We start from the raw sequence: 24,902 nt of genomic DNA, 5'->3' as shown, positions 1-24,902 counted from the left end.
AATGATCGTCACTGTGAGGTCACTGTGTTATGTGTGTAATTTGAGAATTCTGCAGACATGAAGTGCTCTCGTGAGCCATTGCACACTATTGTGGCCCAAGACACTGTTTGAGAATTACTTCTCGCTCAAAGTCAGCTATAACAGACTCCATCTTACCCATGACCTGAATTATGAAAAGTCCTGTCGAAAATAAATGAATGGGGAGCATTATTACAGCATATCACATTAGACAAGTCATCTGCTTGTGGTGTAACATTTATTTTTGTTGTTATTTCAAAGCCAAACTGTACTTTAACCTAATAAGCATTACATCACACATGCCAGCCCAACATTCCAGGAAAAAAAATCAGATGGTTTCACATAAAAAATGGAAAACATTTGAAATAATGGAATCAAATATATTAGAGAAAAAAATAACTAAATCCACAAGAAACAGAATAGCAGCTTCTGTCCAAACTCAATCAACATGAACAGATGTGTAGAAAATTAGATCCAGAGTGATTGTTCTTTGTTCTAGGTTGTGTTAACATATAAGTTCTTTTTTCTCCTCCACAATTTCTTATACCAACAGATAGGGGAAAGTACTGACATTATGTCCTTACTGTATAAGTGCAATTGCGTTATATTCGTTATTGTAATAGAATAATGGTAAAGTCGTGAGCCATTGTGACGTGTTTTTCATCATCTCTGTCGCCAGTGTCAATTTTAGTGTGGAACACCAGGGTTGTGTCAACATGTGCATTATGTTCCCTTTTATCACGATTATGTGGTGACGCCATTTTTGTGTTGACTCTCCAGGGGGAGTAAATGCATGACATCCAATATTCCCCAAAATGCTCGTGGACACGAGAATCGACAGATTAATGTAAACCATAATGTATTGTGAACCGCATGAAGACATGTCTTAATAGCGATTTTTAAAGCAATCACATAACAGTCACAACATAATTGTATTTAATTGAAAATATGCGGCATGGTGGATACGCGGTGACGTGATACGCGACTAGTCGTGATTTGGCTGTCAGAAATAATAATACATTTGATTTATAAGCGCCTTTCAATGCTGAAGAATAAAGGATTGCGGACTACCGTATAGTTGTTATATCAGTAGTGCGAGCCAATGAATTGTGTTCGGTGAGAAGGGTGCACATTTGGGCACGAACTATGTTTTTCGTTATTTCTTAGATCGTGCGGTGACACATTATTAAACGGTGTGAAGTATGATGAAAACATAATGAAAACGCTCAAAGAAAAAATGCACTAAAGATCGGGTTCAATAAACTGCTTACAAATATCTCACAGCGAGGTGAGAGGTTTGTAAACACTGCACATCCTGGACTGTACCATAACCGAGAGAGGGGTCTGATGGCGTTTTTTTCTACATCAATTAAAAGGGTGCCTCCTTTATAAAATGCTTTATTGCCGATTAAAATTCATGTGTTTTATGTTGGAAGTGTTTTTATTCTCAAGTTACGCTTATTACTGGTCAGCTCTACACTTCAAATGTTACGTATTCGGATATGGGACAGTCCGCTCGTCAATTGTGTATCAGCTGAGTTGAAGCATACCACCCAGACATGACTGAACTGAAAGGAGCGCTTCAGGTTCGCTAGTTTTGATGTGCTCATCTACTGACAGAAAGCAAGTAATGTGTACTTATTTATATTAAACAAAATAAGACTTTAAGGCGAAATAATGTAAAAACCCACGTCTTCCTGCTTGGCTTCTTCGAAACGACCGAGCTTGCGCCGCAACTCGATTTTTTATTCGGTGAGTCATTTCATTGATGCACCTGATACACGGCTATTTTAGCTTAGCTTATCATACCACCTTGTCGGTTTATATGATACGAACAGCCACACACAAATGAAATCTATTTAAAAAATAATGTTAGCTAAACGTTCCTTCCATTGCAATGTTCCTATTCTCCAAGGGGAGTGGTGTTTTTCCGACTCCCCATTTAATCTACATTGGAGTTATATAATAGACTAAGCAAGTCGAGATGCAGTTTTGAAGCCAACAGTTGCCTCATCATCCGGTCTTAGAGAGCAGTTGTCATGCATATTTTCTATCTTTTCCTGCTGACAAGACCTCTGATCCAAATAATCAGCTCATCAGCAACCTATGTAAAAACAATGAGGATTGCGGCCATTTGAATCAGGTGTGTTGGAACAGGGAAATTCGAAAATAAGCAGGATTGCCGTTCTCTAGGAACGTAGTTGTCTGCCCTTGAAGTAGCCTGTGGACAAGTGGGGTGGGAATACTGCAAAGTGTTAATCAAGTGACACTGTCCATTGTGTGGTGTAATTGTGGTAGTGAGTTGTGTGGTGAAACATGTAGCCAGTTTTAGATTGATGCCACAGTGCAGCAAGTTGGTCAAACGTTGACGTCAGGTTGCACACACACCCTGCATAATTCTATTTACCATAACCAAGCCCCACAGGTATGAAGCTGTCCCACAGAGACAATATGAGAAATTTCCATCCACGCCTATTGCCTAAAAAAGTTTGGCTCTTTGTTTTGTTTTGTTTTTTTGCAGACATATTTTGACAACATGCTGCCACCTGACTGACTTCTGTCATGGATCCTGAAGAAGTCGAGTTGCAGAACGACTACCGCTATCGTAACTACGCGGCGGTCATTGAGAAGGCGCTGCGAAACTTTGAATCGTCCAGCGAATGGGCAGATCTTATCTCCTCCTTGGGCAAGCTCAACAAGGTAAACCTCATTGAAAGTGATGGCTATTATAGTCGGACAGCACTACATAGAGCAGTGGGACTTATTTATTCTCATTTCCCACCAGGCCCTCCAGAGTAACCTCCGCTACTCCCTCCTTCCAAAGAGGCTCATCATTGGCAAGCGTCTGGCACAGTGCCTACACCCGGCTTTACCCAGCGGTGTGCACCTCAAGGCTTTGGAGACCTACGAAGTCATTTTCAAAATCATTGGGACAAAATGGCTGGCCAAGGATTTGTTTATTTACAGGTAAAGAGAAAATTACTGAAGCGAGGTGTCACCTGAGGTGCATTTTGGAATGACGCATTTGTGTCGACATTTTAAGCTCAGGTTTGTTTCCGCTGTTGGGTCATGCAGCCATGGCTGTGAAGCCCGTGCTGCTCACTCTCTACGAGCGTTATTATCTGCCACTGCAGAGGGCGTTACTGCCCAGTCTTCAGGCATTCATAACAGGACTACTGCCAGGCGTGGAGGAGGGATTGGAGGTCAATGACAGGTATGCAAGACAAGGATCATTGTAAGGTTATTTTTTTATTTTATATGTATATATTTTTTCCCCAACAAAAAGATTGTTTTCTGATGTTCATTGATCCACCTCCACCTCAGACAAATGACAATGGGCATCACACTTTGCAAGTGCTTATTTCTTTAGTTTTGGTTTTGTTCATTTTCATATCCCATTTTCATTGAAAGAACAGAATATTTTTCCCCTTCCCATATCATGTAAAAAAATATTTTTCTCTCTCTCGCTCTCACTCTCACTCTCTTTCTCTTTCTCTCACTCTCTCGCTCTCTTTCTTTCTGTCTCTCTCGCTCTCATTCTCACTCTCTCCTCTCTCTCTCTCTCTGCAAAAATATTGACTTAAAAAAGACATTATCTGAACTGCTTATTCTCGTCATGAAAATCTGTTAATCGGCCAGACTAGGCTGGCCAATTAAAAAAAACTAAAACGCGTTCTGTTTTATTCCTATGTTCAGGACCGATGCCCTGCTGCTTAAGTTGTCTTTGCTGGTGGGTCAGCAGGTGTTCTATGGAGCACTGTGGGGTTGTATACTGATTAGCCCCTTAGTGCGACTTCCCGCTACTATCTTTATCGTCGCACACTTTGACCGAAACTTGCCTCTACAACAGCAGAAACACATGCTCGGCTATGACCGTTGCCTGGTGGTGAGCGTTCCACTTCTTGGACATGATATAATCGATCCACTATGAAATCAGAAATGATGTTTTTTTTTTTTTTTTTTATTCCTAATGCACCTGTCTTTGTACAGATGAAGTCTGTGTGTCTTTCCTTGCAAGACTCCAATGTACTGGTGCAAAGGAACATGCTGGAAATTCTGCTCTTCTTTTTCCCTTTGGCCACAACCCTGGTAAACATACACTAAACAACAACTTCATTAGTGCAGTTTTTGAGCACTATGTTTTTATGGTGGCATACGATGTCTTTTTTTGATGGTCTTTCGAGCAATGTGGTGTTGTTGTTGTCTGTGGTGCTTAAAAGTGGCTCTGGATCTTCAACTAAGCTAGCCAACCAAGCCATGGGTGGATACATTGAGGCGCAGTTGTCATAAATTGTATTTTTGGGAATAGGCAGACCACAGAAAATTGACTTGGTTGGTTTAATTTTATGCTTCAATGGTGTTCAATCACTCTGGAGATCCAACTATTTGTGTAAGTATCACTAACATGTCAATTTTCAATAATAATAATAATAATAATAATAATAATAATAATAATAATAATAATGCCTTTAGACTGAGTGTATTAGCAGGCCATTTTGTTTTGGCCCTCAAACTGCTGTCAAATCTGTTGTTCTAAGTCAAGAAGAACTAAGTAAACCAAGTCGGTATTGTGCAATGAAAACGATAATTGGACTAGGCAAATGCTTATTTTCTCATGTCTTTTTCTATTGTTGTTAAGGTCCCAGCAGAGGCAAGCATCGTTACAAGCATCGATGACATGACCACAGTTGTCTCTGCTGCTTCCCTTACATTACTCCGCAGGGATATGTCCCTCAATCGCCGTCTCTATGCATGGCTCCTAGGTAACGGATCATTACAAACTGTTAAGTGCTGACTCACAAACCCTGTCGTAGTGTTTGGTCAATTTCCAGTTTTCTCACTTTGCTGCAATGTTTGTTTTTGATTGTTTTTCAAGGCACAGACATCAAAGGAGAAATGGTTGCTCCACATCCAACCTTGTCTTCTTCAGCAGAGGATCATATGTTGTTTTACTTTAACACATACTCGAAACATCTGATTGTGCAGGTACTTCATATGTGTGTTGTTCCAAATCTATAAGTGTGTCTCAATGAATTTGATTCCCATGGAAAAGCTATCGCCTACTTGTTTCGATAAGTCAGTATACTATTTGTTGAATAAACATTTTCAGAGGTCCAACTCCTTCCAAGTTTTCAAAAACAAAAAAACTTGTTTGTCATCATCTCATTTCTTGGAATGGCAGTTTTGTTTTCATAAACTATATTTGATTTAATAATTAAATCTATTAAAAAAGAATAAATATTGCAGTCAGAATTGAGTGATTTTCGTTTATTTAAATTTAGTCTCAGTAATAAAATAAATCAAGATTTCTATTACCGGTATATTCTATTTTAGTGCGATGCACCGAAACAAACAAAACAATTCTCGTACTAACGTAATCTATTATATCGCCGGTTGACTTCCATGTTGTTTGTATAAAACAATTTTTCCAAAAGAAAATAAGGCCACCATTTTAATTTGTTTTCGGCACAAACTATCAGCAACTCGCAAATATCAAATTTCTTAACTACATTTTGTTTAATTTTACGCCCCGTACCGTATGAAAGAAGTTTAGCCCCATGTGATAAATAAAATATAATGTTATTAATTGCAGATCACTTTCACAACAACTGCAGCTGTAAAAAAAAACACTTTATAATGTAGTGAACATAAAATAAAATTATTTAAAAACAAATTGCAGTAAACACGTGATTGAAATGTGGAACAGGATGGTGTGTGCAGAGCAAGACTATCACCCTGTGGTGCTTTATAAGTATTGCTTGTATATTCATTTGAAAGGTGGTCGGGGCAAGCTGCATTTACCCCAGAAGATATATTCAAGTAACTTTTCGAGTTCTTTTTTTGGGGGGGTAAACAATATTTTTGGGCAATGCTAAATTTGCATATTCCCATTCTTTTATTTTCATGTATTTCTCATGATTTCACAATTAAAAAAAAAAAAAAAACATTCGCCATTGGCGGTTGAGGAAAAAAAAATGACTTGCAACCCTTGAAAAATAAATTATACACAACTGAAGACTTCAGATGTCAATCACATGTGCTGCGCTCTATTTGCATAGTGTTTTACTTGTGTTTGTTTTTCTTCTTCTTACCTGGCGGTTCCTTGGCTTCAGGGTCTGATTAACATCCTCAAACAGAAGGATGTTGAGAGCAAACCAGAGAATGTGATTGGCTACCTCAGGCCTTTTCGCATCATGACTACCCTGCTGGATAAACCGGAGTTAGGCAAGTCCGACACATGAAGACATCAAAATATTGAAGTGCAATATCTTTAACTTGTTTTTCAGAGTACGTACTTATTTTGGCATCTGTTTTCAGGTCCAGTGGTCCTCAGCAGTGTGCTGTTGGAGGTGGTGCGAGCCTTTTACAGCTATTGCCGAAAGATGCTGGGTGAGGATACCATCGCCAGCTCAAGGCTCTCAGGCAACCAATTAGCCAGGTGAGGGCAGCAGAGACAGACAACTGTCAATGGCCTTTCCACTTTGCATCGGTGCAGTCCCCTATTGCTCACTAAAGCAGGCTGTAAAACAAAGCCAAATTTGAAAGCTTTCATATGCATAATGACTTGCTCGTGTTAGTGTAATTTTTTTTTTCTCAGCTAAAATAACTGGCTCAAAAAACAAAGTAATCGGCATAAAGGTGTTGTTAAGTTATTAATCGTTTTTAGTCAAAGGAGTTTGTTTTCAAGTCAAATGTTTTGCAATGCAGTTGTTGTTTTTCAGGTCATTGTGTCAACATATGTGAACAAAATGACAAAATATTGTTACAGCTGGAAGGCCCACATCAACGGCTTTAAATATGAAGTACAGTACTACTCAGTGGAGTTTTTTTTCCTACATTAATGTTTGACGGTGTTGAATTTTCACAGCATGGTAAAAGAGAACAAGAATGCATCGGAGATCATAAAGACGATGACTATGCTTGTGAGCTCCATGAACAGTGAATACCTGTGGGATTATATGACTCAGTGCTTTTGTAGATCTCTCGGGTAAGACAGAAAGTTTCATATTCACACAGTTCTTGAATTAAACCTGGTTTATAATGTGGTTTTTATTTATATTTTTAATACACACAGTGACATGGATGATTCACCAAAGCTGCAGCATGACAGCAGTTGTCCTGCTCCGTCTGTCACAGAAATATCGACTCTCATCATTTTTCTGCTTGATGTTCTTCCTCTGGTATAGAATTACAAGTCGTGAATGGTATCATGACCAGTTGACAAACACTATTTTCTTAATCCAATTATTTCACAGGAGCTCCATGTTAATATCCAGTCCCACCTCCTTCCTGAAATGCTGGGCACAATGTTGCAGTCCCTGCATGGCCACATGGACTCTGTTCGCTTGGAAGATGTCACACAGGGCCTGCGCGCATGCTTCAAAATCCTGAGTAAGATCCAAATGCCTGTGGCGTTCATAGACTTTGAGAAACGAACCCACGCAGGAGGAATGGAAGTCCAAACGGAAGAAGAGGATGAACGTATTCATAAGGTCTGTGTTTCCCAACTGTTATTGTGGCAAATGACGTCTTAGAAAAGTCTCACAGTGCACCATCAGACATAAGTGGCACAATCAGCATATCTACTGGAATAATGATGATTTACTCACAATGCTCTCAGTGTGATATCTGGACAGATTTAACAATAAAAAGAGGATATATACTAATAAACAACAATACAGTTTATATCTAGAACTCCTTGTCAGTGTTTATATTTTTTTTATGATCACTTTTGCAATATTGCTACAGTATTACAATGGCACATCACTATTGAGCTATTTTTAGAACAGGCCTAAAAGCTACTTGCGAACTTGAGGTTTACTTGCACCACTAGTGGATCTAGATCTTTTTTTTACAGTTTTTTTTAAACCAATGACAGTGTCTGAAACTCATGACACCGGACACCAGGCCAGACAACTCTGAAAAGTTGCCTGCCCGGCCTTAAAGTTGCCTGCCCGATTGCCTGCAGCCAATCAGAAGCCTGATTGGCTGCTGTGCCGAGTATCCAAATTGCCAAACGAACCGAAATTCAGAAAATTCCAATCAAACGAAGATTTCGAAATCGGAATAATTCCGATTTTAAAATCTTCGTTTGAAAAAGAAAACTTTTTTTCCCCAAAAAAGTTGTCGGCCACCTGGGTGGAGACGTTTTGTAAGTTGTACGCCCGACGTAAAAGTTGCACGCCCCGGGCGTCCGGGCAGACATTATTTCAGACACTGTCAATGATTTATTTGGCTACTGTAATGTGGAAATTCTACTTATCTCCAGGATTTCGAGCAAGGAGAAGAGGCAGAAGACGGTGTTGCCGAAGGTAACGCGCACCACGAAGATGAGCTGCTTAACAGAGATGTGAATGAGGACGAGCATACAGACAGGGTTTGCCCGACACTCCGCTCAGAGGACAGCGGTCTGGGCATCAGCGCCTCGCCATCCGAGCAGCATCTCCCACCGTCCGTGGGCTCCAGGGGAAATGAGATGTGCAAAAATGCGCACGGAGCGTGGAGAATGGGTGGCAGTGTCGACACAACAACCCAATGTCTGCAGGAAATCCTCGCTTTCATAGCTACAAGGTACATGATTTGACAAAAGATCAAAAACGGACTCAAGTAATAATCCCTTAATCCGGACTATTCCCCAGCCATCTCAGAAAGACTCTAAATTCCATCATACGTTTTTGGAATGTGGAGGGGATAAAGAGTCCCTGGAGAAACAAACAAATCTCACACATAAAGAGGCCAGACTGTTGAGGAAACCACAAGGTCACCGTTCTGTCCACAAAGCACATCTACCGTTCATCTGCAATGAACGGATAATATTGGACTTTATGCTTCAAATACTGCATATAAAATTAGTCATAGGAGGGTTCTCAAGCACGGTACTAATTAGGGGATGGCACCACGAAAAAAAGAAATTGGTGCATATCAGAAATCGTTCTGCCAGCCCCGTTCCTATTGTGGGTGCTTTCTGAGATCAACGATCTATAATAGGAAATCAAATTTAATTAGTTACTGGTAATTATAGGAGCGTCGCTGTCGTGGTAAACTCCCACTTCCTGCTTCGCACTGCAATGTGATATAGCGTTCTGTGGTCCCACCTAAACATACAAAATCAATATGATCATTGATGACGTTCTGCGCATTGGTGAGTGCAGTATGAAAAGGTCTTTAATGAGATGTCAGCATTTGACGATAGATAGGATTTAGCCTAATATAGGATAATTTGAGACACTAGCGTAAACCATCAGTGATTCTAAAAAGTAAGACCAGTTATGTGTATCTTACTGAATTCATCTTCACGAATCCTTTCTCTGCTGTGTTTTAGACACCTGCTGGTACAGGTGGAGGAGATTGACGGACAGGAGGAAAAATCCAAGAGTGACGTCACGACTCTCCCTGTGGATAACAACACTTTGTTACTAAGCATAGGAGGATTGGAAATTCAAGACAAACTTAGAGGGCTGTTAACCCCAAACAAGTTAAAACAGGAGCCGGTATCTGAGTTCCGAAAATCAGAAAAGAAAAAAGAGCGCACTTGTTGTCTAGACTGGGCTGCTGGGTACAGGCCCCGAGGCAAAGCTGAGATCACCGAGGCATGTCGCCAGGCCTTCACTGCTACCTGTAATCTGCTTCTGGAGTGCACCACCTTCCCTGTTTACCTAACTGAAGAAGAAGCCGTGACTCTCCACACAGACATGTTTGGCCAAGCAGGTCAGGCAGAAAAATAGAGAAACGGCGTGTCACTGGCACCGTTCGACCATGTTCAAATGTGTTTCTTTCACAGGAGGTGACGCAGAAAGCTTACCCATGTGGCTGAAGTCCTTGATGATACTCTGCTGCATGTCAAGGGACTATAAAATTCAGTACACTGCAGCGGCCTCGCTCTTGGAGCTCATTAACTATTCCCAGTCCTTAGCGCTGGTCATCCAGGACAAGAAGAGGCGCTACCAGTCCGATTCTAACCCGCTGAGTGGGCAGATGCAGATGATCACCCTGCCCCCCATTTTTCCTGCTTTGCTTAGCACAATACAGGAAGATACTGACTTTTACCAGGTTTAGCAAAATGTTTGTGCGAGCCCCCAAATATCAATAAATACACTAATAGACGTTTTCATTTTGTGTTTGGATTCAGAGGGTCGCAATGGTGCTTTGGAGCCAGCTGGACACAGAGCGTCGAGAGCAGCACACTGCCTGCGTGGAGCTCTTTTACCGCCTTCACTGTTTGGCTCCATCAGCAACCATCTGTGAAGACATTATCTGCCAGGCGCTGTCGCACAAGGACGAGGTGAAAATACCTGTCGAACTGCTTAATGATGACATCGGCAAATAACACAAGAAATAAACAGCAGCTCTTGTGATTGTGTGGATCAGTCTGTTCGGCTTGAAGGGCTCCACCGCTTTTCGATCCTCTGGCACCTGACCCGTGATATTCACTTGAACAGGAACTGCCGCTCTTTTGACAGGTTTGTGGAAACAGTATTTAAACACAATCACAACAAAAACATTGATTCATTTATCAATTTCCTTGAGTATTAATGAAACAGTGAAAGTCTTTATCATTGCGCGCCACAGGAGGGCAAGGTCAGTCAATCAGAAACACCTTCAGCCTCTGAATCTATCATGGTCTCAGAATCAGAAAGCCTTTAATAGCCCCAATATGGGGGCATTTTCAATCTACAGAAGCAAAATTGAAAGGAGGGGGCGGATGAAAAGATAAAAACTAAGTCTTCTATGCATATAGAAGTGTCAGAGGACTGAAATGTGATTTGGTCATGTACTCAAGCATCATAGAGTACATGGGGAAAGTCGTAAAGATTGCACAACTGGCCATGTTTTTATGTTCCTGTTGTGTTTATTATTTCGCTTGATGTTGACGATTATGAGAAGTGCTTTGTTACAGCTGCAGCTGTTGTGAAAGCACTACAGTAAAGTCTCGTTATATCGATATTCAAGGGAGTCCGAAAAAATATCGATATAACCGGGACTATCGATATATCCGATATCGATATAACGAGACTTTACTGTATGTAAATTAGCATGTATTGTATTGTATCAAACTGTCATACTTCTTTAAAAAAGTGCAACAGACCAAGTCATGTCATTAGTTTGTCAAATTGATCTCATGTTTAAATTCGTCCATACGCTCAATTTCCGCCTCTCAGTCATAAAAAGCACCATATGTCTGTGTCCTCCATGAAATTGGATTTACTGTGTGCGTTGAATCAAAAAAATGGGCAAAACCAGGAAGTGAATCATAGTTTGTCTTTTTGTATTTTCTACTGTACTTTCTGTATTTTTCTCTTTTATGAAACACAGTCTCGTTATATCGATATCGGATATATCGATAGTCCCGGTTAGATCGATACTATTTCTATGCACGCACGGAGAAAATTACATGCAAACAGGGTCGGATATATCGATAGTCCCGGTTATATCGATATTTTTCAGACTCCCTTGAATATCGATATAACGAGACTTTACTGTACTTCCAAATCGTTTCAAAATACAAATGTGGTTGTCTTGCTTTTAGGTCACTGTGTGCTGTGTTGGCGAGTCTAAGTTGCACGGACGGTTCAATAAGTGCAGCTGCACAGTGTTGGCTGGCGCGAGCTCTGTCCCTCAATGACGTGAACCGAATTTTAGAGCCCATCCTGCTCCTTCTTCTTCACCCGTCCACTCAGCGGTGCTCCATCCAGGCCATTAAACAAAATGTCACAGCTGGTTCGTTTGTCTCAGTTTATGTTTTTAAGCAGAATATATATATTTTTTGTCATTATATTTGTCAACCTCAGTGGGCTCCGGTTTCTTCATATTACATGTTTTTGTGTATTTTAAAGGGAACCTCAAGATTCTAAATAACAGAAGTCGCTGGTCTGCCAAAGCAACGGATGACACGGCTACTGAAAGCAACACCTTAAATCTCCGAAATGTCATAGACCGAGAATCCCTCTGGCTACAATTAGACAGCGGTCCCGAGTTGTCAAATCAACGCGACACTTTAGCAGGATCACGGAGTGAGAGCGAGGAAACAGAGGAGGAGGATGGAGAGGAGGATGAAGAAGCAGCTGTTAAAAGCGAGCTCACGGAATCGGCTGACACTTGCGGCGCCCACGTGTCCACGGACAATTCCGGCTCTGGTACTGAGGAGGGAGGAATGGTCAACGGCTTGCAAAGAGTGGAGTCTGAGCGCACGCAGGCGTCCGATTCGCTGTCGAGCGAGGACGACGAGGATCTGGAGTTGGAGGCGATGGCCAGATCTCGTCTGTTGAAACAAGAGCGTGAGAAGAAAGAGGCCATTGGTTCTTTGTTCCATCATGTGCTTCTGTATCAGATGGCCGGTGGTTGGCGCCATCTGCTTCAAGGCTTGGCGTTGCTCGATAGCCTTCTGAGGAGCAGCGCCGAATGCCCTCTAGTGGAGGCCTTCTCATCTACCTCTCTGGACACCAGCTCGGCCGCTCACCTCAACCTAGTTTCCAACCTCCTACAGCGTCACCAGCAAGCTCAGGAGGGGCTGAACTTCTATGGTGGTTTGCTTTCCCCGTCATCCTCCCCCTCCATTCCCCCTTCTCTCCTCATAGAGCTGCTAATGAACTTATGCCTACGATTTCTCTGCTCTCATTACTCATCCTACCAGAGCATTGGGCCTTTTGACTTGCAGGGCAATCGAGAGGTTAAGGTAAAGAGCGTAGAAGTGCTGACGCGGATGGTGAATCAGCTCACTTGCATAGCACAAGGACAAGAAGGTCGCCTGGAGCATATTCGCAAACTCCTCACTGGATGTAAAGTGCAGGAATATGCTTTACTTACACTTTCAGCTTCTATGTATATAAGCCAAAGAGGAACAGACAAGGGAACAACATCCAATGGTCTTGAGCTGCTGGATGAAGATGTTGGACTGTCTGAGGAGAGTCTTGTGAATTTTGGGAAAGGAGAAGGGCAGGAGCAATATCCTTTGCAGATGGAATTGCTCAAACTCCTCCAGGCTCTCATAGTCTTGGAATACCACATCTGGCCCAGTGGGGCTGGATCCGGCGGGACCCCCGGTCAGCCCGTGGATTCCCCGACCAGCAGTAACCCCCTCACTCGGGGTTGGCAAACGGCCGTCATGTTCCAGCAGTCCATCAAGGCAGCCCAGTACGTCCGAAGCCACCCCATCACTGCTCAGGGAATGTTTGTTTCCGCCGCCGCCAGGGCTCTGCAATCGCAATATGGCTATGCCATGCACCCCCACTGGGTAGCACTGCTGTGCTCCACTCTGCCGTACTTGGGCCGCTCATTGGGCATCATTGTGGCTCCCCTCATCAATCAAATTTGCAGGAACTTGGATGAACTGGTGAAGCTTTATGAGCATGATGGAGGAAAAACAAATCAGAGGTACAGTTAGACTCCGACATGCCTGTGAACCTCATGACACAAACACCAAAAAAAGGACAAATAGATGACATTTTTTCCACATTCATAATTTTTATACAACTTTAGCAACGCAAAAGTAAAGTCAAACAAAGTACAGTAAAGTCTCGTTATATCGATATCGGATATATCGATAGTATTTCTATGCACGCACGGAGAAAATTACATGCAAACAGGGTCGGATATATCGATAGTCCCGGTTATATCGATATTTTTTCAGACTCCCTTGAATATCGATATAACGAGACTTTACTGTATAACTACTCACCTCCAGGAAAGTTGTGCCATTTGAATTTTATGTGTCGGAATTAGGGCTGCACACTATGAATACTTATTCACAAAGATAGAGACTGAGCCCTGCCGTTAATCGCGAACTTCAGCAAACAAGTCAGTGACACTCAAAACAGTTTGTAAAAGATGCAATTTGATGTAGTGTCATCACATCGAAGCAAAGATAAAGCAAAACACTTCTTGGTGATGATTTGAACTGTATGTTTTGTTTGACTTGTTTGAACATACATTTCAAATTGTACAACTCTTGGGCGGTTAAACTGTGGAGTTGGCACTATGTTCATTTGAAATGACATATTCGCTTTTCTACTTCCTTTAGTGTAACTGGCAGGCGGGAGAACATTGCACCTGACTATCATCTGACCCTTCTCGAAGGCCTGACCACCATAACACATTATTGTCTGCTGGACAACAAGCGGGTGAGACTCCTGTTTACTATACATGGAATAAACACAAGCTTATATGCCTATGACATGTGGTAACTCATTTTTGTCCTTATTTTTTCTAATCTTTATCTCATCAGACCTTGGGTGTGTGTGAATCGGTCGACATCCGAAACGCACGCAGCGCCGTGCTGGAGGCGTTGCCGCAAATGCTCAATAGCATGGCGCTGCTATGGGGTGTGGTTATGAAAGAAGAGTCCCATAAGCGAGGGACACCTGACACTGCACAAAGCAGCAAGCACAGTTCATCTGTCTTCTTTAAAAGCACCAAAGTGTGTTGTTTCTCCCTACATATGTATCTATATCAGTATTTCTTTGATCAGGACCAAAACCATTCTGTGACTTATAGATCAAGAACAAAATTTTTGAATGTATATTACAGTCAATTTGGAGCGAGCTTAATAATAATAATAATACATTTTATTTCAAGCGCCTTTCAAAACACCCAAGGACACTTTACAATAAAAACAATAGAACACAGCACGTAACAATAAAACCATAAGTAAAATGATAAATAATAAAATAGCAGAGAGAATTAGACATTGAAAGCAATTTTAAACAAATGGGTTTTGAGATGAGCCTTGAAAATAGGGAGGGAGTCAATATTACGGATGTTGGGTGGGAGTGAATTCCAGAGTTTGGGAGCAGAGCGGCTGAAAGCTCTGCATCCCATCGTGGTGAGACGGGCAGAGGGCACATAGAGGTGAAGGGAGGATGAGGATCGGAGGGACCGCGAGGGAACAGAGATTTGAAGCAGGTCAGAAAGATAGGGAGGAGCAAGGTTATGGATGGCTTTGAAAGTAAACAGAAGTATTTTGAATTCGATACGATGTTTAACCGGTAGCCAGTGGAGTTGCTGGAGTACAGGGGTGATGTGGTGAAAGGAGGGGGTTTTAGTGATGATCCGGGCTGAAGAATTTTGGACGAGTTGGAGTTTATGGAGAAATTTCTGATTGACACCGAAGAGAAGTGCGTTGCAATAATCGATGCGGGAGGTGACAAGACTGTGGATAAGGATAGCAGCGGAGTGAGGGGTGAGCGAGGGACGGAGACGGTTAATATTACGGAGGTGGAAATAAGCAGACCGAGTAATGTTATTAATATGGGAGTGAAAGGAAAGTGAGCTATCGAGGATGACACCCAGACTCTTGACCTGAGGGGAGGGGGACACGGTAGAACTGTCAATGGTGAGGGAGAAACTGTTAGTTTTGTGGAGGGTGGATTTGGTACCGACAAGAAGAAGTTCAGTTTTTTCACTGTTGAGCTTGAGAAAGTTATGGGAAAGCCAGGATTTAATTTCTGAGAGGCAACATGAGAGGGATGAAGGTGGAAGAGAAGCGTCGGGTTTGCTGGAGAGGTAGAGTTGGGTGTCATCCGCGAAGCAGTGAAAGTGAATGCCAAACTTACGGAAAATATTGCCAAGAGGAAGTAGGTAGATAATAAAGAGAAGTGGCCCCAGGACAGACCCTTGAGGCACACCAGAGGACACCAGAGAGGACCGTGAGGTGAACGAGTTGATTTGGATGAATTGTGCGCGATCAGAGAGATAGGAATGAAACCAGCGGAGTGGGGTGTGGGTGATGCTTAGGGTGGAAAGTCTGTCGAGAAGGATAGGGTGGGAAATGGTGTCAAAAGCTGAGGTCAGGTCGAGAAGAATGAGGATGGAGAGTGAACCGGCATCGGCTGCCATAAAAAGATCATTCGTGATTTTTATGAGAGCCGATTCAGTACTGTGGCGGGGGCGGAAACCAGACTGGAATTGTTCGTAGAGGTTATTGTGAGTGAGGTGTGAGTGAAGCTGGGAAACAACTGTCTTTTCAAGAATTTTGGCGATGAATGGAAGGTGGGAAATTGGACGTAAGTTATTGAAATCGTTAGGGTCTGAGCCAGGTTTTTTCAAGATTGGAGTGACAGCTGCGGTTTTGAGTGGGATAGGAACAGTTCCAGTTGATAATGAGGAGTGAATAATGGTAGAAATAAATGGGAGAAGAGAGGGTAGGCAGGACTTGATAAGGGTAGTGGGGAGGGGGTCGAGTTGACAGGAGGAGTTCTTGGATTTAGTGATAATGTCTGAGATTATAGAGGGATGGGGGAGTGCAAAAGCGGAAAAAAGTTTGGAAGGAGTAGAAAGGCTGGGAGAAGGGGGGCGGACAGAGGACCCGAGGTGCTGATGGATTTTGTTGATCTTTTCGCTAAAAAACATCAGCAGAGTGTTGCATGTCTCAGAGGAATAAAAGTGTGAGGGGAGAGAGATAGGAGATTGTGTGATTTTGTGATAGAGGGAAAAGAGGGCCCGTGAGTTACCAGAATTTGAATCAATGAGTCCAGAGTAATAAAGCGATTTTGCGCGTGAGATAGAGTCCTTATAAAGGGTAAGGTGAGTTGCATCCATGTCCTTGTGGATAGTGAGCCCGGACTTTCTGTAAAGTCTTTCAAGTTGGCGAGTCTTTGTCTTGATGGAGCGGAGATGGGGGGTGAACCAGGGTGCAGGTCTATAGTAAAGTCTATAGGACTGGAGTAATTAGTAAGTAAAAATAAATGTTCTGTTTTTTTAATTGTGGGGTTGCTGCAGTGACTGAAATACTCCACATATATTTTTATTTTAATTCTTACAATGTATCACATTTACACAAGTTGAATGCAGAAGTAAATTTTACTCAATGTTGCTGTGTGTTTGCTTAGATTTTACGGCAGCGGATATTGCAGTTCCTGTTTCCGCTGACTGCCCACTACGGGATTCCACTTATGGCCTCACTGGGAGCAGCTTGGGGCAGCAGGAAGAGTAAAAGGAGGCACACGAACAATGTGAGAACTCTTAATATGTCCGAGCCCACAATTATCTGTAAAAAAATGTTTCGATTTGAGAGCCCCTGCTTCTTTGTTAGGTTTTACATGTGGCCAGTGAGTCTCACCTAACTATTGTAGAGCTGGTGAAATCATTGAACACCCTGCACACGGACTCAGTCCTACAGTTGGTTCGGGAAGTGGTGAAAAAACCACACCAGCTCAAAGGGGATCAGGTATTAAAAATAAATAAATCACAAATGTTCTGAAGTTGTGTTATCAACCACCTTTTTTGTAAGAAACCTTCTTCTGTCTCCCATGAATTAGAAGTCAAATTTGGTAGACATTCCCATGCTGCAGTTCACTTATACTTATATCAAGAGGTAAGTCGCTTCAGATCCATCTCGACATTCATCTTCAACCACACTTCATTATGGTTTAAATCACGTGCCAAGTATGTTTATTTTCATTACAATGATTAGTGGCAGTGCCAGGCCATGCAACAATTTGAAAATAGTTTGTTTTTCCAACTTTTCAACAGGTCATCATTCTATTTTGCGACTTTTTCAACCATTATTTTTCATATTTGATATTAATTTGTCATGAAATCATGATATTTATTGATTTATTGTTGATCACACAGTGTTACAACACAAGACTTGCAAGAAAGCATCACTCCTGTCCTCAGTCTACTACGGGAATCTATCCCACTGAACCTGGCTCCCCCTGGTCACTTTTTACTCTTAGGGTTAGTTTTTGCACATATATTAATATGAAATTAGTACTCCGGCAATTTCAGAGTTTGATTAAAATTGCCCTCTGCTTTAATGACATTTATCACTTGCAGTATCCTCAATGAAGTTGTCAATCGGCTCACCAATTTGGACAATAAGAAGGATACACGAGATCTGCAGGTTTGAAGATAGCTAGCGTTGAAGCACTTGATTGAAAAAGCAAAAAGAGAAACTAATGCGACTGATGCTCTTGATAAAAATGGGTTCATTGGTGCAGGAGGTTACTCAACGTATCCTGGAGGTTGTGGGCGGAATCGCGGGTTCGTCTCTCGAGCAGACCAGTTGGCTGAGCCGTAGCCTGGAAGTCAAAGTTCAGCCACAGGTGTGCCCTGAAATGGATGAGCCCGACGACGTGGACGCGGATGTGGATGGCGATCACTGTGGTAACACATAACATTTCTGCCTCTCGGGCTTTTAGCAAATGCTGTTTGAACTAATGTTCAATTAACACACAGGTGTCAAAGTCAAGGCCCGCGGGCCAAATCCGGCCCGCCACATCATTTTTTTCGGCCCGCGAAAGCAAATCAAACTTGTTAAATTCCATGATGATTGCTAAAATCTGAGCCAAAATTTCATATTTTTGGATGTCAACCACAATAAAAGTCATTATTCTTGACTTCAGATTTGAATACGAGTTATTCATTAATTTGCTGTGTGCTCTATATGTAATATTTGAAGGGATTTAAACATTCTAATGGGTTCCCCAAATTCATAACGGCCCTCGAGAGGAAACCAGAACTACAATGTGGCCCTCGGCAAAAAAATGACTTTGACACCCCTGAATTAACACATTCACTGCCAGACGATGTGCAAATATGTGTCCACTCCAGTGCCAAGGTTTTTGTAATTTCCACTCAAATTGCTGGACTCACAGAATATTGAGTTTTAAGACTACATAAACACTCAATGCATCATAACAAACCTTAGACTCTCTTCTTCCTTCAGAAAAAAAACTTGATTTCGAGCTTACTTGGTTGTAAAGTTATCTGCATTGAAAGTGGGGGTGGCTATATAAAAAGTAATTGCTGACCCCTCATTGGAGGGAAACCATTGCCATGACCGAAGCTTGAAACGCACTTCCCCGCCACCAATAGAAAAAAAATAAACCTGAATACATTCGGAAATGGCAGTGAATGAGTTAATATTATTGCACTGACTGTAAATACTGACATTTTTCATGTCTAGCGCTTGTTGGTTTTTTTTGTTATTGATACTTTAATGGCTGCATGGAATAGGCACCCTCGTTAATCGAGCCATGATGGCTTTATTTGTATTTTTTTTATTGATCTGACTCAAGCTTAAAACATTATTTTTGTATGTGAAGATGACCCTATTTTCTGTTTTAAATTAATTCATTACTTAATTAAGCTATTTATTTATATTAAGCAGAGTCGATGGCTCAAGCCAGCACCATGGTTTCATCCTCGGCTCCCTCAGTTTACAGCGTGCAGGCCCTTGTGCTCCTGGCTGAGGTAGGTAGATATCATCCTGTGTATGTAAATGTTAGAATTATGGTTGGAAGAAATGTATGTGTTCATGTTTGTTAGTGCGTGTGTGTCTGTACGCAACAATTTGCTACCGCGGGAGAATCATGTGTCCTTTTTTTCCACTTTTCCCCTCAATGTGTAGGTCTTGGCACCACTTCTTGATATGGTTTACCGCAGTGACGAGAAGGAGAAAGCAGTGCCTCTCATTTCTCGTCTCATGTACTATGTTTTCCCCTACTTGAAGAATCACAGGTAACTATTTTATTTTTCACCCTATATTGACTGCTACTTTCGGATTATTACATACTAAAACGAAGTCCTCGTCTTTTCGAAGTGCCTACAACATGCCCAGCTTTGAGGCAGGAGCACAGCTGTTGAGCAGCCTTAGTGGTTATGCCTACACCAAGAGAGCGTGGCGGAAAGAGGTTTTTGAGCTCTTCATGGATCCCCTTTTCTTCACAATGGATGCCTCCTGTGCACCCAGGTTAGTGTGACCATTAAGATAAAAAACAAACCAGATGAAATTGGGACATTTTAAAAATACAATGAATTGCAAATCACGTTCAACAAAGACAGGATATTTAATGTTGAAACTGATTTAGTTTACACACAAATAATCAGTACATTTTTAATGTCTATAACACATTCCAAAAAAGCTGGGACAAGGTTATGTTTACCACCTTTTTCATTAATATCATTCATTAAATGTTTGGGAATCCAGATCACTGATTGTTCCAGATCGATGTATAGCTTCAGCCGTTTGACAGTCCGAGCTCTCCGTTGTTGTATTTTTGACTTCATGATGCAAACATTTTCAATAGGAGACAGGTTTGGAATGCAAGCAGGCTACTTTAGTACCTGTACAGCTTTTCAGGAACTTGTTGTGGCCGTGAAATTCCAAGTTAAAGATTATTTGCGAACAAAACAGGAAGGCTTGAACTTTAAAGATCCTATCTTTGTAGTTTCCTTCAAAAAAATATATACCTGTATGTTGAACACGATTTCTAATATGTTTTTGTGTTTAACACACAGCAACCCCACTCCTGCACCTGAAAGTTTTTTTAAAGAAACATTTCCCCATCATCTTTAATTTTAATGTTTTATTTATTTATTTATTTTGCTCCACGGTGTTGATGCTTACTTAATATCTGCTAGAGAAAACCACAAACAAAACAATGTCATGTCTAGAAAAAACTCATTGTGTTGTATGTTCTATCCAGTTGGAAAGCCATAATTGACCACTTACTGACTCACGAGAAGACCATGTTTAAAGATCTCATCAGTGAGTACACGCATCTTGATGACTTGGTAGATAAGAGAGAAAGGACAATTATATGAACGCTGCACTTGATTTGGACTCTTGTAGGTATGCAAAGTGGTTCCTTGAAGTTGTTTGCCAATGTCGACCAGAAACCCATGCTCCTCAAGCGACAGGCATTTGCAATGTTCAGTGGAGAACTCGATCAGTATCATCTCTATCTACCCCTCATTCAAGGTGAGACGTTTCAAAATGTTATGGACAGTGGGGGTCATTTGATACTCTCCTACGGCCTCAAATTTTTATTTAACACACGCTCGGGAAACTCCGCAACCAATGGCACGGTAATTGGGAAAGCTAATTTTAGGTAACAGTGCTGAGAATTCTGAGCATGGTCAAAGAATGAATTTAGCTCGTCTTGCTAATGCTTGAGGATAAAATACTTTGTCACGAGCATGTCAATTTGTACCAAATATTTTTTATGAATGTTTAAAGGACAACCGACGTCTCCGGACAAGTTGTGTCCATAATTTGTAGAATGGCTTCAAATGATGTCTACTGAGCGGATTTTACAAAGATTCCATCGCATATAGCTATATTTTACATTTTAAGACTCGCGCTGAATATTCCGGAAGTCTTGTTTTTGAGTTGGTGACGAGTCCTCACGTTACGTCACTGAAGGAACGCCCCTGACTGAAAAAAGGACACACTGTAGCAGTTCTTCCATCACGTCAATGCATTTTGCTGTACTTTGCTTGGTCTGAAAACTTCGTGTAGCACCAAAAGGAGGCAGAAGAGGGCGACAAAGCTCCGTGTAAGGAAATAATCAGCCCGTTGCCACAGGCTGATTAATTCCTTACACAGACCTTTGTCGCCATTTTCTGCCTCTTTTTGGTGCTCCATTTCCCGCCCCCACATACCTCAAAATGGCACGGAATAAATTCTTTAATCGATTGCAAACATGTATGCTTTCCTCTTCAGAACTATTTGAATCATATTCATAACTGGATGAGTAACAAGAAAGCATATTCTCCGAATCTGAAGCCATTGTTTTGATTTCACGAGCAATGCAAGACATCTTGGCGTGATGTCACGAACTGGGGGCGGGACTTTCTCAAAATGCCCAATTCGCAGCTTGATTTTTTTTTGCAGATTTTGAGGCACTTTAAGTCATTTTTATTGGTGTTTTGCACTTGACTAAAAATATCATACTGCGTGTTTTGGGTATTTTAGATGCTATAAAACGTTTTTCTGATGTCCGGAAACAAAAAAGTGATGTCGGTTGTCCTTTAACTCATTTATTCCTGTCTGTTAACTGATCATGACCATTGGTAAGTGTTAAGTTCATTGTGAGTGAGCGAATTTAAAAATGTTCCCCTTTTATATTTCCAATCAATGGGTTGTGACGTGAACAAAATTGTTCCCTACCAGAGCGCCTCACAGAGGCTTTACGAATGAATCCCAGCCCAGCTGTTTCCGCGCAGATATTCTTGATGTTCCGTGTTCTTCTGCTGCGAATTTCCTGCCAGCACCTGACATCTCTTTGGCCGATCATGGTCACAGAGCTGGTAAATATAAAAAAAGTTCAACCACAGCCCATGCAGTCTAATCATTGTAATTATTGGTTTTTTTTCTTCCTCCAGATTCGCGCATTTGCACGTCTTGAGAAAGCTCTGTTGGTAGAAAAAGATGTCTCAAAGTGAGTCATTTATTATTATTTTTAAATCTCTGAATCATGACCATGTCATTATATTTAACTGCTATATATACTGTGAATAACTGTGTTCTCAGGCTATCTAAAGTCGTACGCGGAGGTCTCGATAGAAATGCTCCTGTGAATTTCTCCCAGGAAGAGTTGGACATGTATCTGTCGGCTTGCAAGTTTCTGGATACATCCTTAGCCTTCCCCCCTGAGAGGATACCACTCTTTCAGATGTACGCACTCTTATTTGGGAAAAGGGATGTCATCATATAAAGATGTGGTGTTACATTTTTCATAACTTTGCTGCTGTGAAATGTAAATTTCTCCACTGTGAGACTATTAAATGCAAAACCAATCCAATTAACTCATGCACTGCAATTCCCAAATGTATTCAGGAATTGAAAAGCAGGACGTCGAGCGGCATTCCCGAATTTTGTTTTTTACTTCCGGGGGTGGGGGTGCTGATAAAGCGCTGGTCAGACCACTGGCAATGTTTTACCTCCAACGAGGGGGCAGCATTTGCCTTTTGTACAGCCAGCCCCCATTTCAGGCTCAAATAACTCCAGACCCTTATAACTTAGGAATTAACTTTTTTTGGGGAAGAAAGGAGCGACTTTAAGGTTTCTTACACTGCATTGAATCTTTATGTATTCCTAAAACTCAATATTCTGTGGGTCCTGCAATTTGAATGAAAATGACAAATACCCTGGCACTGGAGTGGACACATTTTTGAACATCGATTGTCAGTGAATGAGTAAATGGTTAGGGCAGTGGCCTACATTCTCTGTCACTCCCCTAAAATCATTTGTGCAACAGCAATACAATCTGAAAAAAAAAAATCAGACAGCCATATCACAAAATGCTATCATTTGTCTCTCAAAGGACATGATACCAATAAGCAAGGTCAAATGTAAGGCATTTAATTGGATTATTACAATAATGGACACTCATTACCAATGTTGAGCAATTTTAAAACAAATCAAAACATACAGAAAAGTCTCGTTATATCGATATCGGATATATCGATAGTCCCGGTTATATCGATACTATTTCTATGCACGCACGGAGAAAATTACATGCAAACAGGGTCAGATATATCGATAGTCCCGGTTATATCGATATTTTTTGGACTCCCTTGAATATCGATATAACGAGACTTTACTGTATATTTTTTAAATCAAGCATAATAGACTACAGTAATACTTCATTCAGACGTGTGTATTTTTATCATGCTGAAAAACAATTAAATACAACCAAAGATTTATAAAAAGCACCGCATTCTGTGTGCAGGTATCGGTGGGCGTTTGTTCCAGAAGTAGATGTCAACCATTACAGTGGTCCGGAGAGTGCGCTGATCGAGGGTGAACAGGAGTGCAAGCCCCATGTTGTCCGAATACTAGAGGGAATACGACAACGTTACGGGGTAAAAGCAGATTGAGATTGAACTCTTGGTTGATAAATGCAAAATCACATCACTAAATTTTGCGCACCTGTTTTTCAGACTTTCAACGGACTGAGTGAGGAATCTGTGACAGAGCAACTGGAATTCCCACTTCTAACCCAATGTTCCTTGTCGTCAATCACCCACTTGTTACCTTTCCTTTTTACCCTATGCTGTTCTTTCCAGGGGCCGCCCACTCATAACCACTCATTGTATCCGGCGCGGGTAGCAGACTATCCAGCTGCCAGCGCAGACGCCGTGTTGGACAGGCTTGAACGTATCATTGAGCTAGAGTTCCTGGATGACATGGAGAATTGAATGGGTTGAGACTATGAAAATGGGCACCGTGCATTTTTGTTAACTTCTACATATGAAAGCTGCAAATTATTGTTTTTTTTTACATAGCTGCACAAAAATACACAACATTTGTATTTTTAAAAAAGCAGAAAGGCGGTGGAATATACTATTTAATTATGCTTTTTTTTTGGGGGGGGGGGGGGCGTTGGGTATATTTAGACTATTTTGAATGTTGTCCTCTCTAATTGCTGTTTTTTGCAACCCGCACCTTAAATTGTGGTGTTGGGGTGTACACCCCTTGCAAGTATTCAGTATCTGTGTACTTGAATGCAACTAACGAGCGGTACCGATTTTATAGAATAAACATTCATGTTCCAATGTCTGACCTGGAGAATGTTCTATTCTTTAGGTATTTCTTTTTGGGTTCTTCTTGATTGTTTTTGGGTTTCACTGCCCCCCTGTTTCTACTTATATTTTATGCTGTTTACATTCCTTTTGGGGTATTAAGGGAAATGTGATATAAGTGTTCCAAAATTGCTTTTACCAATTCCTGCAGTTTTAGCATTGTCTATGTTAAGATGTTTGTTACTGTGTAAATTATTGCAGATGTTGAAGTACCATGTCAAAGTTGAAATTAAAAATGCTTCGAAATTCAGAGGTTCTATTATGTCATTTTATTTTTCCCAATGAAACAGAAGGGGGAAGCAAACAAAAATTATGATAGCTGCCTCACTACTACAAGTGAAAACTACGACAGCAAGGGCTATTGTCACCCCTTGTTTAAATGTGTTCTTTTGCTTCGAATAAATAGATTTTTGTAGCCAGCACACAGACACACACACACAAACTAAAAGTTTACGTACAAAATAAATAGCAAGATCAGTCCTATTTATAATGCATGATTAAAAAAAATATTCATACTTTTTTTTCATTAACACGGTTGACCTTCGTTTTCATTTGAATGTTTTCTTTTTTTAGAA

The 24,902-nt window shown here is 41.2% G+C and overlaps 1 protein-coding gene across 3 annotated transcripts; it reads left to right on the top strand.

Moving 5' to 3' along the window:
- The first annotated feature begins 1,576 nt into the window (after positions 1 to 1,576).
- Positions 1,577 to 24,577, top strand: dop1b (DOP1 leucine zipper like protein B). Of its 3 annotated transcripts, none has more exons than XM_089002447.1 (38): positions 1,577 to 1,770; positions 2,540 to 2,718; positions 2,804 to 2,985; positions 3,062 to 3,232; positions 3,715 to 3,904; positions 4,009 to 4,107; positions 4,658 to 4,781; positions 4,895 to 5,004; positions 6,132 to 6,243; positions 6,337 to 6,457; positions 6,887 to 7,006; positions 7,094 to 7,199; positions 7,275 to 7,511; positions 8,288 to 8,589; positions 9,341 to 9,726; positions 9,800 to 10,068; positions 10,148 to 10,300; positions 10,387 to 10,478; positions 11,546 to 11,736; positions 11,853 to 13,389; positions 14,036 to 14,135; positions 14,240 to 14,431; positions 16,842 to 16,964; positions 17,045 to 17,179; positions 17,271 to 17,326; positions 17,587 to 17,691; positions 17,791 to 17,857; positions 17,955 to 18,120; positions 19,127 to 19,209; positions 19,367 to 19,476; positions 19,559 to 19,708; positions 20,445 to 20,506; positions 20,591 to 20,719; positions 21,914 to 22,050; positions 22,126 to 22,181; positions 22,274 to 22,417; positions 23,475 to 23,607; positions 23,686 to 24,577. In XM_089002447.1, exons 2-38 carry the CDS (start codon positions 2,581 to 2,583, stop codon positions 23,941 to 23,943), a joined length of 6,846 nt encoding a protein of 2,281 aa, XP_088858573.1. In that variant the 5' UTR covers positions 1,577 to 1,770; positions 2,540 to 2,580; the 3' UTR covers positions 23,944 to 24,577. The 3 variants fall into 3 exon arrangements, with proteins under 3 accessions (XP_088858573.1, XP_088858572.1, XP_088858574.1); XM_089002446.1 differs by having other exon boundaries at positions 19,124 to 19,209; XM_089002448.1 differs by lacking the exons at positions 1,577 to 1,770; positions 2,540 to 2,718 and having other exon boundaries at positions 2,858 to 2,985; positions 3,067 to 3,232; positions 19,124 to 19,209.
- Positions 24,578 to 24,902: the final 325 nt, after the last annotated feature.

Source organism: Hippocampus bargibanti, linkage group LG08 (assembly GCF_051943395.1).
Source record: "Hippocampus bargibanti isolate YZ-2025 linkage group LG08, ASM5194339v1, whole genome shotgun sequence".
In the NCBI taxonomy this organism is placed as follows: Eukaryota; Metazoa; Chordata; class Actinopteri; order Syngnathiformes; family Syngnathidae; genus Hippocampus; species Hippocampus bargibanti.
This window is presented reverse-complemented; position numbering and strand designations above follow the sequence as displayed.